Source organism: Nicotiana tabacum, chromosome 2, assembly GCF_000715075.1.
Source record: "Nicotiana tabacum cultivar K326 chromosome 2, ASM71507v2, whole genome shotgun sequence".
In the NCBI taxonomy this organism is placed as follows: domain Eukaryota; kingdom Viridiplantae; phylum Streptophyta; class Magnoliopsida; order Solanales; family Solanaceae; genus Nicotiana; species Nicotiana tabacum.
Window position 1 is genome coordinate 93950406 of NC_134081.1, and position 15283 is coordinate 93965688.

At 34.4% G+C, this 15283-nt stretch overlaps 1 protein-coding gene across 1 annotated transcript; it reads left to right on the forward strand.

The window, feature by feature from the left end:
- The first annotated feature begins 4380 nt into the window (after nt 1-4380).
- On the forward strand, nt 4381-10246 carry LOC107780682 (endoplasmic reticulum oxidoreductin-1-like). The gene is made up of 10 exons (XM_075236268.1): nt 4381-4724; nt 5595-5726; nt 6265-6520; nt 6817-6927; nt 7192-7310; nt 7499-7603; nt 7709-7911; nt 8204-8327; nt 8445-8629; nt 9914-10246. The coding sequence occupies exons 1-10, from the start codon at nt 4557-4559 to the stop codon at nt 9933-9935; spliced, it is 1425 nt and encodes a 474-aa protein (XP_075092369.1). The 5' UTR covers nt 4381-4556; the 3' UTR covers nt 9936-10246.
- Nucleotides 10247-15283: the final 5037 nt, after the last annotated feature.

The following is a 15283-nucleotide window of genomic DNA, read 5'->3' on the forward strand; positions in this document are numbered from 1 at the left end:
TTTCATTTGCTAAAGAAGCTACAGCAGCTCAGCCACATTTTCCTTGTTGAGATTTTGAACTCCTGTAGTATTTTCTGCTCCATGTTCACTATCTCATTTGAGAGGAAAGCATTGTTTGCCTGGGTACCTACCTGAAACCTTTTCTGCCTTGTGAACTTGAAGTCAGCTGGAAACCCATGAATCCTATAACACTTGTCTATGCTATGTCTAGGCTTCTTGCAATAGGAATAAATTCCTGCATTTTTCTTAGATTCACTACAAGAAATATGTGATACGACGACATTATATAAATGTCACTATAAGCCACATAAATGTCATAAAATTATTTACCGACATTTATTTTATATTTACATTAAATTTCAAAAAATTTAATGTCATTAATTTTGAGACATTTAAATAAATATCGTTAAATAACTAACAACATTTATTTATGGCGCCTATCAAATGTCAATAATTTGAGCTCTTGACTTATCTTGTTTGCGACATATATAGAATTGTCATAAATTTTTGAGATATTATTTGAATATTGAAATCATTATTGATATATATGGTAAAGATTTGAAATTGATAAATTATTATAAATGCCAAAAATTAGTCCCTTTTTGTTTTGCTATGTATTATAGAAAGTAATCTATCAACTGTGATTGACTTTACAATAACATAAATATTTTTATTCATTGCAAAACTTTCAAGATTCATACACTACATACAATTCAAATAATCATAACATTGACCCAAAAAAAAATGTAATGATAATATTCCCTTGAGATTTACAAAAACGCCAATGCACTTCAAAGCTTCGTTATCCATGTGTCTTTCTGAGTCCATACCTTTACCAAGTTAAAATTCCTTCATATTAGTTGATCTCACAACCTTCAAAAATACGTGTAACCAAGATCTGAAATTGAAAAGAAACAAAAAGGCTATCACCAACTGATTAAGGGAAAGGGCAAGTAGCAAAACAACATTAAGGCCATTTTACCTCATATGTAGTAAATGTAACCATGTTTGCAAGAAAATCATCTACACAAAATAAATTAAAATAAACAATAAATACAGAAAATCAATGCTTTTGATATGAATATCACAAATCTCATTTATCTCGAAAAAGAAAAGGTCAAACTTATAGAAAAAGAGTTAGAGTTGATGAACCTGATCAGAAATTGCCACTCTGACAATAGGTATGGCGAAAATTTCAGTTCCGGCTAGCGGCCTAGGTTTTGCAACGAAACAAAGATTAAAAAAGAAAATCTCCAGCCTATAGATTGCAAATCTAGGGCTATGAACATAACAACGAAAAGCTGCCAGAAACAAGACATAGAAGATTGAGATATATAAATCTAAAATTAAAAAAAATCTTACACACCTATTGGGATCAAAATTAACGAAAGAAGTCGAGATAAACTGATAATAGAGATTTTGGAGGTTGCGACCTACGACTTGAAGAGTTCTTAAGGAAATAGAGTTTGAATATTTTTAACTTTCTTTTGAAATTTTATAAAAGGAAAAGAAAGCCCAAGTAAGACTAATCGTCTCCCGATATTATTTTTTATTCTTGGAAAAATAATATTTTTTGACATTTATTACAAATGTTGCTAACTAAATGTAGTTGTATTTCTAATAATGTGACATTTGAATAAATGTCAAAATGTTTGCTGACATTTTTCCTAAACGTCGGTATTTTTGTGATATTTTTCTAACAAATGTCAATAAATTAATTATTCACCGACATTTATTATAAGTGTCATCAAATAAATGTCGTCGTATCTCATATTTCCTGTAGTGATTAAGACTTATTTTCTGCATCCTGATTTCATTAAATTTCCTGAAGTTTCCTGATTGATTTATAGCAATGAATGAGGCAGATTCCCCTGGGTATGCAGGGATAACATGTATCTCCTTCTGTTTCTCATCTTGAATCACAAGGGAGTATGTATATCCAATGGAAGGTAAAGGTGATGACAATAAAATATTGCTCCTTACCCCAATAAATATGTCATTCAGTCCCATTAGGAACTGCAGTAGTCTCTCATCTTGATGTGCCTCCAAGCTCTTGACTTTTGCCCCACGCTCACACTCACAAACACAAACACAAACAGAAAAAGTGTTGAGTGCATCTAGTTTATCCCATAGGCTTTTCATTTTGGTGAAGTAAATTGATACACTTGAATTTCTCTGTACTACTGAACTTAATTCCTTTTGTAATTGGAACAACTTTGCTCCATTTGCCTGACCAAATCTGTCTTCCAGGTCATTCCATAGATCCTTTGCACTCTATGAATAGAGAACACTCTCAGCTATCTCTTTGGACAAGGAGTTGAGTAGCCATGAAAGTACCATATCATTACATCTTGCTCAGGCTTGCTGGATTGTAGAATTAGTTTTAGGGAAGATAAGAGAACCATCGATAAATTCCAGCTTATTCTTTGTAGACAAGGCAATGATAACTGCCCTTATCCAACCTCCATATCCTTGTCCATCAAAGCCCGAGGATACAAGGTTCATCCCTGGATAGTCAGAAGGATGAAGGCAGCAAGGGTGAGTGGAGTCAATCACTCTTGAAGCAATGGTAACTGCATGTGCAAGAGCATTGGTGGTGGTAGTAGCAGAAGCTAGAGTATCAACCGACTATGGTGAAGAATCCATAACAGACAAGCTTAAGAGAAGAAGAAAAAGTGAAAGCTGGTTTGTGACTGAGAAAGCAGAAATGATAGCAGATTCAAACCTGCTCTGATACCATGTAAAGAATGAGAAGAATAATTTGAAGATTTTCTCCCTTGTATTTTCAGTATGTGTATTTGCAGTACATGCTTTGGATTATATACAAATATGAATGAATCTAGGGCTACATTCTACATTGTCAAGTGGCAATGTCCTATTAGGTAGTACAAAATTGTATCTAAAACAAATACATGGATGTAGTAAATAATTAAATTACATGTATAAAGTTGTACATATGGAGCAAATAATTAAAATACACATTCACATGTGCTATGCACTATGTGAATAACATATCTGGAAAAAGGCCCAGAAGTGGGCTGTGGGCAATTAGGCCCAAATGCAAAAATGCATTGAGGACCCAAAGTTAGGCCCAAATACCGACTGACCTCATATTTGTTAAGTATACAGATCTGTACATCTACATTGGCTCCAACAACCATGAGATAAAAAAGTGGTACACAATCATAAATTCATTTTAACCAAAAAAGGCGCGGCATCAAAAAGAAGATCCAGTGATTAGCTGAACGTCTGATAACAACTGAAAGTGATTTTCATGTTATGCACAACATATAATAACAAAAAAATTCTTTAAATTAATATCGTCTCTAATAAATTGTAAGTATAATATTTAATTACTACTTAATTTGAATTATATATTTATTAATTTTTAAATAAAGATTAGTTGCTAAGTATTAAAAATGTTGAGAAAAACAGTCTTTGTTGTCTAATATTAACCTTTAGAATAATAATTATTGTAATAAATATTCACAATATAATAAATTTTGTAATAAAATTTAGAATAATTATATAAATATTCATATTCATATTCAAATATTTTAATATATAAAACAAACTACCCGTAAGTCCAAAAAAGAACATTATTTTCTCTTTAACTTGGAAAAGCAGACTAGCGAAATATAAACTTGGCCAGTCGGTCAAAATAAATTGTATTCGCTAGCCAAAAATCACAATATAATAGATTTTGTAATAAAATTTAGAATAATTATATAAATATTCATATTCAAATAATTTAATATATAAAACAAACTACCCGTAAGTTCAAAAAAGAATATCATTTTCTCTTTAACTTGAAAAAACAGACTAGCGAAATATAAACTTGGTCGGTCGGTCAAAATGAATTGCATATATATATATATATAAAACTATTTTATCGATTAATATTAATTTTTTAAACGGCAAAAATTATACATTTCTCGTAATATACACCGCCTTCCTCCATTTTCCCCCTTTTCAAACCTTTTTCCTCCATTTAACTTCGTGGAAAGGGCAATTCAAATGGGATTATTTGGAGCGCTAAGGCAGTCGGCAGACGCTACTCTTCAATTTCATTGTGCCACGTAGGCAGAAACTAAAGCTACTATTGGTTAAACAACGTCACTTACATGTCAAGTGATCCAATTTAATGTACCTTTTACTAATTGCAAGTGTTTCCTAACAACTTCTACTCGCTCTCCGCGACTCCAAGATCAATTCTTCCAAACCAAGAGAAACGTGGCAACTTTCTGTCGCGCGTGGAAGTCAAACACACATAAAGCGACTGCTGGTTTCCTCTACGCCGACGACGACGTAGTTGTAAAATCTGTGTGCTTACGTGTTGACCATCCTCAATTAAGTTTCAGAAAATTACAACAAAAAAACTTGAAAAACACGATATAACCCATAAATTAATCGGTCTTCAAATATAACGGCTTTGATTTTGTCCATTTTCAGTGACACAGATATTTCTTATACCCAAAGAGAGAAACGTTTGATCTAGGGGTTTTTGTAATTTGTGCAGCAGATTGACAGAATAAGTGTGTGTAAAAATTGGAGTGATGGTGGAAGAAACTGAGGTTAATGAGCTGAAGAAGAAGGGGAATGAGACGAGGAGAAGTCAAAGGAAATTGGGCCGATCAGCAATTTGGGCTGTTCTGGTGTTGATAATAGCATTGGGTGCAGCATTCTTCCATACCCAAAAGGGGAAGCCGTGTCCTTGTTTTCAGGTTCTTTTGCTCAATTCCCAATGTCATTTTTTCAGGGTTTATCTATCTTATTTAGTTTTGTTTAAATAGAGAGGAGTTTAAGTTCTGTGTTGCAGGAAACTCTATTTGATAAGCATTGATTGATAGCTTAGAATAAATTGGGAGTAACAATTACATTGATATTGTAAAAAAATTTAGTTGTCACTGCATATAACTTAAATCCAAATAAAGAAATTAGGACTTGTAGAAACTAAGTTTATGAAGCTCATTGATGAGTACTTGATCAAATTCCTAGTAGCAGGGTGCAAATTTTTGTATTAACTGATCTTGCAAATTGTGGTCCATAAATTAAATGCTTAATTGTGGGATTTGTGGTGTTGAAATAAACATGAGAATGAGCCCTATGTACGTACAAGTCCTTAAAACTGGAAACATCAATTGCCGATGTTGTAAACTCTGGCATTCTGCAACTATAGTGAAATTAATTAGCTTGTTGGTGAAGATGAGCATTTTAACGAAAGAATTGAGCTTGGACAAAGCAAGCTAATCTTCATTTTGTTTTAATATGGTGGGTGGCTAAAGCTTAGTTTTGGTACCAAAATCCTTTGGTTTAACCTTGCAGTTAGCTTGTATCTAAAAGTCTTTACTCATAATTTTGGTTTAAATAATGCCAATCAAGAAGACCTTCAGGTGCTTGTGAGTATATTTCATAAATTTATATCAACAAGAATCTGGATATTCTCTGAGCTGCCTGTGAAATTGGCTTTTAGGAATGTAACTGATATGTTTACCCCTGCTTGCTTACTGGAATTTAAAGGTTCATGCATGCTTCTAGCTATCTGAATTATATAATGCTCACTGACTGCTTGCTTTATCTTGACCTTAATGCAGGATTCTAGAAAATATACTGGAATAGTTGAGGACTGCTGTTGTGATTACGAAACAGTTGACGCTATTAATGGGGCTGTGCTGCATCCTTTACTCCAAGGGCTTGTTACAACTCCCTTTTTTAGATACTTTAAGGTGTGGTGCAAAGTCTAATCAATATGAGGAGAGTGGGTCATTTATTATCACTTCTACGATAAATGTTATCACCATAGTTTGCCTGCTTAATCTTCGAAAGTAGAATTGAGGAATATAGACTTGCTACAAAGAGATCTTTGACAGGAAGTTGATGATTCATATTTTCAATGATATAGGTGGTTTTGACAATTTTCCTTAGTTTCCTGTCTAAGGTTGGTTTGGTTGCCAAGAGAGGAAAAAGATTGCAAAGTTAATTGTTTTGACTTTGCGGCATTTGGTTATCAGGGTAGTTGTGCGCAAAGCAATTTAAAACTTTCTCACTGTGCGAAAATGTAGGAAGCTTGAAGGAAAATGGTTTCTTCTTCTTTTAGTATTTGCCTTTTCTTTCCAGACCTATGTATGCAAGAAAGTGACTTCTGAACTTGACATTTAAAAGAAGCCTAAGGAAAAGGTTCTTCACATTTTATTTTTATAAAATAAGCCCAAAACTAAGGTCAAAAGGTGATTTGCCAACCTAATCTATATCTAATGGCTGCAGGTTAAGCTGTGGTGTGACTGCCCTTTTTGGCCTGATGATGGTATGTGTAAGTTGCGAGATTGCAGTGTATGTGAATGTCCAGAAAATGAATTTCCCGAATCTTTTAGGAGACCACCGCTTGGCCTTCCAGCTGATGATCTGAAATGTCAAGAGGGAAAACCAGAGGCAGCTGTTGACCGCACTCTCGACTCTAAGGTTTTCAGGGGATGGATAGAGGTAGATAACCCTTGGACAAATGATGATGAGACAGATAATGGTAATTGATCTATCTTTGTCCATGCACAGTCGAAGTTTTTTACTCTACATTTTTGGAATCTTTGTGTATCTTTTCAAACCTTTTGTTGGTGACTTATCCCATGAACAACTATGTGAGCATAGGATTAAGCACAACGGAAGTTTGAATTTATCAATCTGCGTTATTTTGAAGTTTTTAAACTCAACATCTGTATTGAACTGGAAGTTTAACACTTATATAATGCCTTGTGTGACTTCATTACTTCTTGAAGGTTTCTATTTCGTTTACTACTAAATTGTTGAACTTCCTCATTGCAGATGAGATGACATATGTCAATCTCTTACTGAACCCGGAGCGTTACACTGGTTACACTGGTCCCTCAGCCAGGCGAATATGGGATGCTGTATATTCAGAGAATTGTCCGAAATGTGAGTCAATGATCCTTTCAATTGGTTGAAACCATTTGTTTTTTCAATCTTCTTATGAGTCGTATTTATGGAATTGCATTCAGAGGGAGACCATTGAAATGTTAAATTACCTCCTTAAGCTAAGCTGTTAAACTGTTGATGTCTGCTGGTACTCATACAAATTACTTCCCCTTATGGTGCAGTATTGTTTTTGCCAACTATTATCATGTATTCCAACCCATTATCAGTGTGAACTGAACACGGAAGTTACCATTTTATGGCCAGATGCATCTGGAGAGATTTGCCAGGAGAAAAAGGTTTTATACAAGCTTATATCTGGTCTCCACTCTTCAATCTCAATACACATAGCTGCTGATTACCTGCTTGATGAAACTAAAAACTTGGTTAGTTTGCATTCGATATGCCTCATTTTTCTATTATTCCTTGCGAAAAATTGATAAATGACACTTGCAAAAGCTTAGAGCAGCAGGCCAAACCTGTTGCATCCATATAATAATTCATTATGACGCTGTGAACTATTATTCTTCGGAGCATTTTAACTGGAAACTTGACTACTTTGCTGCAATTTCAGTGGGGTACAAATCCAGATCTGATGTATGATCGTGTTCTGCAATATCCTGATCGTGTCAGAAACTTGTATTTTACTTTCCTCTTTGTTCTCCGAGCTGTAACAAAAGTGAGTACTCGCTCCACATGCCTATATGTTGGTAACTCCTAGAATGTTAACTTTTCCTAAGTTAATTTATTGGGTTATTTACTGCCTTCTTAATGTGCTATACAGGCAAAAGATTACCTGGAGCAGGCTGAGTATGATACTGGTAATCCTGAGGAAGACCTTAAAGCACAGTCCCTTATGCGACAGCTACTATACAGCCCGAAACTGCAGGCTGCATGTCCAGTTCCTTTTGACGAAGCTAAACTGTGGAAAGGCCAAAGTGGACCTGAGCTAAAGCAGCAGATTCAAAAGCAATTCAGGAATATCAGGTTTCAGTTGAACTGTTCTCAAGTTAATTTCTTAAATTGAGAAAACAAAGGTGCTAAAGGCTATTATCTTGCTTATACATGCTGCAATAATCCCTTTAGACGCTTATTTGAGTCAACTGCATCAGTACATTTGTAGGGCAGTCCATTTATCAACTGTCAGCAGATATTTTAACTTTAGAAAGAATAGGCCGCAGAAAGATGCAAAAATTTTGTGTATGTTGTTCAAAAGCTTTTGGTGGTATTTAGTTTACCGTATGACTGACCAATTTTGTATGCACTTTTCATGTTGCAGCGCTATCATGGATTGTGTAGGATGTGAGAAATGTCGACTGTGGGGAAAGCTTCAGGTTCTTGGTCTTGGAACCGCACTAAAGATTCTCTTCTCTGTTGATGGTGAATATCGCCATGATCAACATGTGAGTTTTCTGTTGTCTTCCTTCATTTGCAGACCTCTCTCTCTTTCTCTGGAGCAAATACGTGCTATTCACCGTCAGTGTTTTTCCTTAGTCTCTCTGTCTTTTTATGTTTTACAGCTGCAGTTGCAAAGAAATGAAGTGATTGCTCTGGTAAACCTCCTTAATCGACTATCAGAATCGATCAAACTTGTACAGGAAATGAGCCCTACATTTGAGAAGACAATTGGGGAGCTAAGTCTACAGCCAGCTGCTAAGCTAATAAGTTCATGGAAAAGACTATGGGAAACAGTAGTAGGGGATAGGTAAACATCACTCTCTGTTGTTTGTGATTAGTTATTTGAATCTAAGGGTCAGGTCATTTAGCTTCTGCTATTCTTTGTTTTCAAAGCTTGAACTGAGGCAAATTTTAGCTTCGAAAAATTTCTGAGTAAACTGCAATAAATGATTTTTTTTAAAGTGTAGAACTGAATATCAATTGGTTCTACAGGATTTACAACAAAATCAAACTATAAAAGAGGAAGGAGGGAGCAAAAGCCTCCCCACTTTCTTGTTCCATGAGTGAACATCCACTCATGTTTCTTTTCCACTTCTTTTTTGTTTTTGTGCCAAGCAGTTTGATGCTAATAATTTGTATTTCAACAAAAACTTTTGCAATTGTCCAAGCCCCTGAAAACTGTGCACTGATTGGAATTTTTCGCAACATGTCATTTGTTGGAACTTCTCTAATATGTTGTCATCCTTTAGTACCAGGCTCCTGAAAAGGAAGAAAATGACTGACCTGATATATTAATGGGTCATTTCTGTTTTGGTTTATGGGGAATTATGCGCACAATTATGTCGCCTCAAACACATTAAAAGTTTTCTCATTTACAAGCTTACTTCTATCAAGAAATGCTAAAAAGCCGTGTATATTAATAGTGTTTCTCTTATCACTTTCTTCCCATGCAATCCCTTGTCTATGGAGATCAGTAGTTCATGACAGCAAATTTTGATCTTTTCCTGAAGAAATTTTTCTTTTGCGTAAACAGTCTCTTATCCAAATACTTGATTTCTTTATTGCTAGTATTGCTTTTCTTTTATCCATACTTCTTGTCTGTGGGAATGGTTGGGAGTATAACATTTTATTGAGGAAGATCAGAAGTTACTTTGTTCCAGAGAGGTCATGTGGGAAGAAGGAAAGCTGCAATAGAACACCCTCCAACTTATTAACTTCAACTTTGAAAATAAGTCATTCCTTTGGTCCGGTGTTTTGCCTTTAAACAGGTTCTTCATTATAAGCTCCTTTCTGATGCAATAAAGTTGATGCCATTCCCCTTGATGACAGGATCTGCTGTTTATTTTGAATGGACATGCTTGATAGAATATTCACATTGCTAGCATTTTATCGAGTTTAATGCATTACATGACAATGATGACATATACATGAAACAAGAAAATGGATGGTTCTTGTCTGTCTTTTCCCTTTATTCTGGCTCCTTGTCCTGCTATTTATGGGTATTAAGGTTCATAACTGAAGTAGAAGTTCCTTCTGGATAAGAAGGGGAAGTGTCAGCTAAAACTTCTCGTATTTGGTATTCTGTTTTCAGGTTGAGGAAGCTTCCATTGTAGCAGGTCATTTTATACAATTTTGGTGTATAATGATGTAAAGAATGAATACAACTAAACAGCTGAAAGGTGAGTCATTGGGATAATTTCTACAGCCGGATAGCATACAAGGATACAGATGAATGGAGGGATCAGTGTCTGAAATTTGCAAAGACTATACATTTTTAGTGGGTAATTGGAAATTAGAAGTGTATCACTTTATCATGTATCTTAGATCCCCTTGAAATGTTGTAACATTATTGTTGAAAGTTTCTCTCTGTTCCGGAATGAAACAAGAGAATTTTGCTTCTAATGTGATACTTATTTCTATCCCAGCCAACATGTTAGAACTGTAGCATTCTAGCATAATTTGAGCGAATAGTAATATTGATGCTTATGGAATTAGTGAGATTGCGAGTGAAACCTAGTTGGTAAATATGAATAAGCAACCAAGCAAGTTAAAAAATTATGATAAGTAAAACAGATAATCATTTTGTGCGCACATAAAGTCATGAAATCATTAGGCATTAGCTCTCTTACTGTTATTTCATATCTTCCTTCTTGAAATGAAAAGCTTTTGCATTGACCATGATTATGCAAAGGAGAGACCATCATTCTTATAAACTAAATCAAGTTCTCAGTATAATGCAACTTCACTCTCTTAACGGACCCAGGAGATTGCTTGAACTCACCTTTATAATTTGAGACACGAGTTAATTTTTTGCAGGTCTTATAGGGCCCTCAACTTTGCCTTTGTTTATACATTTTATTTGATTATATAACTTGCTATATTGCACTAGTATGATCTTTATTTCAACTGTAAAATTTCAGAGCTACTGAGCTCCTTGCAATTTTGAAAACGTGACTGTAGAACAGATGAGATGAAGAAGAAGAAAAAGAAAAGAGAAGTAGAAGAGATGAGTAGATGAGAGACATGGTACCTATGTGGTCTTATGCTTGAGAATTCGAGTGTGAGCAGATGGTGTGAGAGATGAGAGTAGTTTGAGTTTGGTGGAAGAAAGGTTAGAATATACCTGATAAAATACCTGGTGGAAGAGCTAAAGCAATGTGGAAATTTTGATATCGAGCTCGGAATGAATTTCCGAAAGTGGCTATAAGTTCGTAGTGTCATTTGTGACCTGTGTGTAAAATTTGAGGCAATTCGGGCTAGATTTGACGTGATTCGGCGTCGTTAGTAGAATTTGGAAAAATTCTAAGTTCTTAGGCTTGAATCCGTGCTTAATTCATGATTTTTGGTGTTGTTCGATGTGGTTTGAAAGCTCGACTAAGTTCGTATGGTGTTATAGGATTGGTTGGTAGGTTTGGTTGAGGTCCCGGTGGCCTCGGGTGTGTTTCGGATGCTTAACGGAATGAAATTGGACTTAGGAAAAATCTGGTGCTTTTGCTAGTTTCTGCTGTAATCGCACCTGCGCAAGGCTGCCCGCAGGTGCGAGCAAATTGGCGCAGAAGCAGGAAAATGGAGGAGTGCCAGGGGTCGCAGGTGCGAGGTGATTTCCGCATCTGTGATGCCAGCAGATGCGTTAGGGGTCTTCGCAGGTGCGCAAGGTCCACAGAAGCGGAAGGAAATTTTGCAGGCGCGCACGCGCAGATGCGGCCCTTTCATCGCAGGTGCGAAGGCAGAGGGGGCAAGTGAATTGCGCAGATGCGCACAATTTCCGCACAAGCGCACCCGCAGGTGCGGAAATACCTGGGCAGTGGTTAAAACCGAAGGGTTTGTGATTTTAGTCATTTTTTACTTTGCAAACTCGGTTTAGGGCGATATTTGAGAGCATTTTCGAGGCATTTCTTGAGGTAAGTTCCTTGTGCTTATTTTTGATCAATAATCTTGCTTTGCCATATATTTTTCCACCTAGTTAGTGTGTATTTAAGGTGGAAATTGGAGGCTAGGGATTTGGAAGTTTGATTTGTGGATTTGGAGGACCATTTGGTAACGGAATTTAGTAATTTTGGTATAGTTAGACTCGTGGTGGAATGGGCGTTCCTATTTTGTAACTTTTACCTGATTTCGAGACGTGGGCCCCATGGATAATTTTTGAGTTAATTTCGGAATTTTTGTTAAAGTGTTGGTTTCATTAATTAGATGAGTCTATTATTATTATATTTATGATATGTAATTGCTTTTGGTTAGATTTGGGCCATTCGGAACCGGATATTCGTGGGAAAGGCATTGTGACCGATTGATTGAGCTTAGTTCGAGGTAAGTGGCTTGCCTAACTTTCTTTGTGTGGGGGAAATCCCCTTAAGATTTGGAACTATTGTGATATGTGAGCGTCGTGTACGTGAGGTGACGAGTACGTACACAGGCTAGTTGTGGTAAAACCCGATTTTCTTACTGAGCAGCAATATATTTTCCTGTTATTTTGAGTTATACCATTTTAATAAGTACTAATCTATTTTCATTCTTAATTGAGTTATTCCAATATGTATAGCTATCATGTTTAGTCTAATACAACATGTCTACGTGTCTTAATTGTTTATGTAAATTATGTGCAGCATGCTTAATGAATTTCCTACTTCTTACCTGACTGGTACTTAGTCTAAATTGTAAGAATTTTGTGATGTAGTTGTATTTCTATCATTCGCGCTGCATATTTACTTTGGGACTACGGAACGGTATTCTCATGTCTTGCATATTTACTTTGGGACTACGGAACGGTATTCCGGAAGATCCCCCTGCACATTTATTTTGGGACTACGGAATGGTATTCCGGGAGATCCCCCTGCACATTTACGTTTGGGACTACGGGACGGTATCTCGGGAGATCCCCTGTTGTGTTTCTGTGTACTAAGCTATTACCTTCTATGATTTCGTTGTTGTTAAAGTTCAGCCTTTATTTTATTGCGGTATTACACTATATATTATTTTATTACATATTTACCAGTAGGGCCTTGACCTGACTTCGTCACTACTGGACTGAGGTTAGGCTTGGCACTTACTGGGTAGCGATTGTGGTATACTCATGCTACTCTCTGCACATATTTTTCGTGTGCAGATTCAGGTGTACCTTATCAACTGCACTATCAGTGAGCCGGGACAACTTTTGGAGATTTTAAGGTATATGTGTCGCGTCCGCAGACCTCTGAGTCCCCTTCTACTCTTTCTAATGTCCATTTTCTTCTGTATATTTCCTTGTTAGATTCTGATGTATAGAGACACTAGATTTTTCCATCTATAGTTTGTGATTCACGATATTCCGGGTTTTGGGATTTGTTGTGTATTTTTGAATAATTGGTTAAATTTATATTTTTATTTCAATATTCCGCAAAAATGCTAGGCTTACCTAGTTGTAGAGACTAGGTGCCGTCACGACGTCACACGAAGGGGTAATTGGGTCGTGACAGTATCCTATATCAATAAAATATACTATTTTAAAAAAATTACAAAAAAAATAATAAACAATATGTTTAACTTTTAAAATAAAAATTAACAAAAAAATGCATAAGTTATTGAAAATGATGACTACTAAATATTTTATTTAGCTGGTTCAATAAAGAAAGAATTTCTTTCGTAAAAGTTCTTAGATGCCTTATTGTAGTTTCTGCGAACTTTTATAGAAATGTCTTATAGAAGAATATTGTTATTTTTATGACCTAATACAAAAATAAACAAAAAAATATATAAATACTACTATCAACAAAGATTTGTCAAATAAGATAAATTAAAAATAAATAAATTTCTCTGCCATTTTGGGAATGAAGAGGTTGGTGTTATGCTCACATAGATAATTGATAAGGGAAAACGTAAAGTCTAAATGGTTTACAGTTTTTACTGCAAATAATTTAATATAGAACATAAGGGGAGTTGTCATTTGTAAAATAATAATAATAATAATAATAATAATAATAATAATAATAATAATAATAATAAATGACAATTCCTTTAGAATATAGTTTATATTCTATTGTTTCCTCCTTATTGCTTCAAGTTTGTATTTTTACGAATTTGACTCTTAATACTATTATAACCAATTTTGCCATATGCTAATGTTATGCTTATCAAAACAAATTTATGATACAATAAGATTTGTTAATTAAATTGAAAATAATTTTACTTATATGATGAATATGAAAAATAATTAAACTGATTCTTGTTAATTAGTTAATTCAAATGCTTAATTATTTGTTCGCAACATTAAAAGAGATAATTATTTTATGTTGATTCGCATTCTTCATATTAGCTCATCTGATTTAAAATAATTAATTATAATTATATTGTTATCTAAATTATATTATCAAAGAGTAAAAAAAATTAATTTTATTATTTCACTTTTTGAATTTTTGTATTTGTAAAATAATTAATGTACTTGACTCTTGTCAACTACTTAAATATTTTGTTAATGATTCGTTCAATATTGATCGATGTTTTAAAATATTATGTGATAATAATTATTATTATTGCTTTTATTTTTATTATTATGAAACAAAAATTAGGACGAAAAAATGAAATTTCATGCGCACGTCTAGTCTTTGATAGTCTAATTAGGATAAAAAAAAAGTTAACAATATAAATTCCTTAGGTGAATGAAGTTACTACATATTAGGGACTCGGCATAATTTCAAATAAGGAATGTTTTAATAACCAATATTTTAGTTGATTTGAAATTCCTAAATATTAAGAAAATAGTAATTAATTTACAATTACAATTTTATCCAATGTGAAACCTATTTTAAAGGAGTAAAAATGGCAAACAATAGCTTGACAGGGGCTCCGTGCTTTTAATACTTCCTCTATTTCAATTTAGATGAGGTAGTTTGACTCGGCACGGAATTTAAGAAAAATCAAGAAGACTTTTGAAACTTGTGGTATTAAAAGCTTAAGGGGTAAAAATTTTGTGGGACCATGATATTTGTGTGGTTATAAAAACTTTTCATTAAGGGTAAAATGGGTAAAATAAAGAGTTTAAAATTGAATTATTTCCAAATTTAAAAATATATCATTTATTTTGAAACGGAAAAGTGCCTCGTCTAATTTGAAACGGAAGGAAAAGTATAGAGTACTACATAGATTATCAGCGTTTATCTTTTCCTTTTAGCTTCAAGTGTAAAGAAGCGCAAGTACTTTGATTTTTGAAGCGTCAATAAAGTTGTACAATCACATACTCCATAAACGCTACATGCCCAGATATGATATCAACAACAGTAATCCTTGAAACTGATACTTAAAACAATTGTATAAATGAGGAGATCTAGTGTCTCAAATAATAAATAACAATAGGAAAATTCTTCAATAGTACTATTTTTAACTGACATGCAGCCATTTATACTCTACCTCTATCACTCAGCTTGAAAAAAAATCTTGTATGGAGCGCTTTCCCATCTAATGTGTCAATCCGAATTAGTTGGGATCTCAA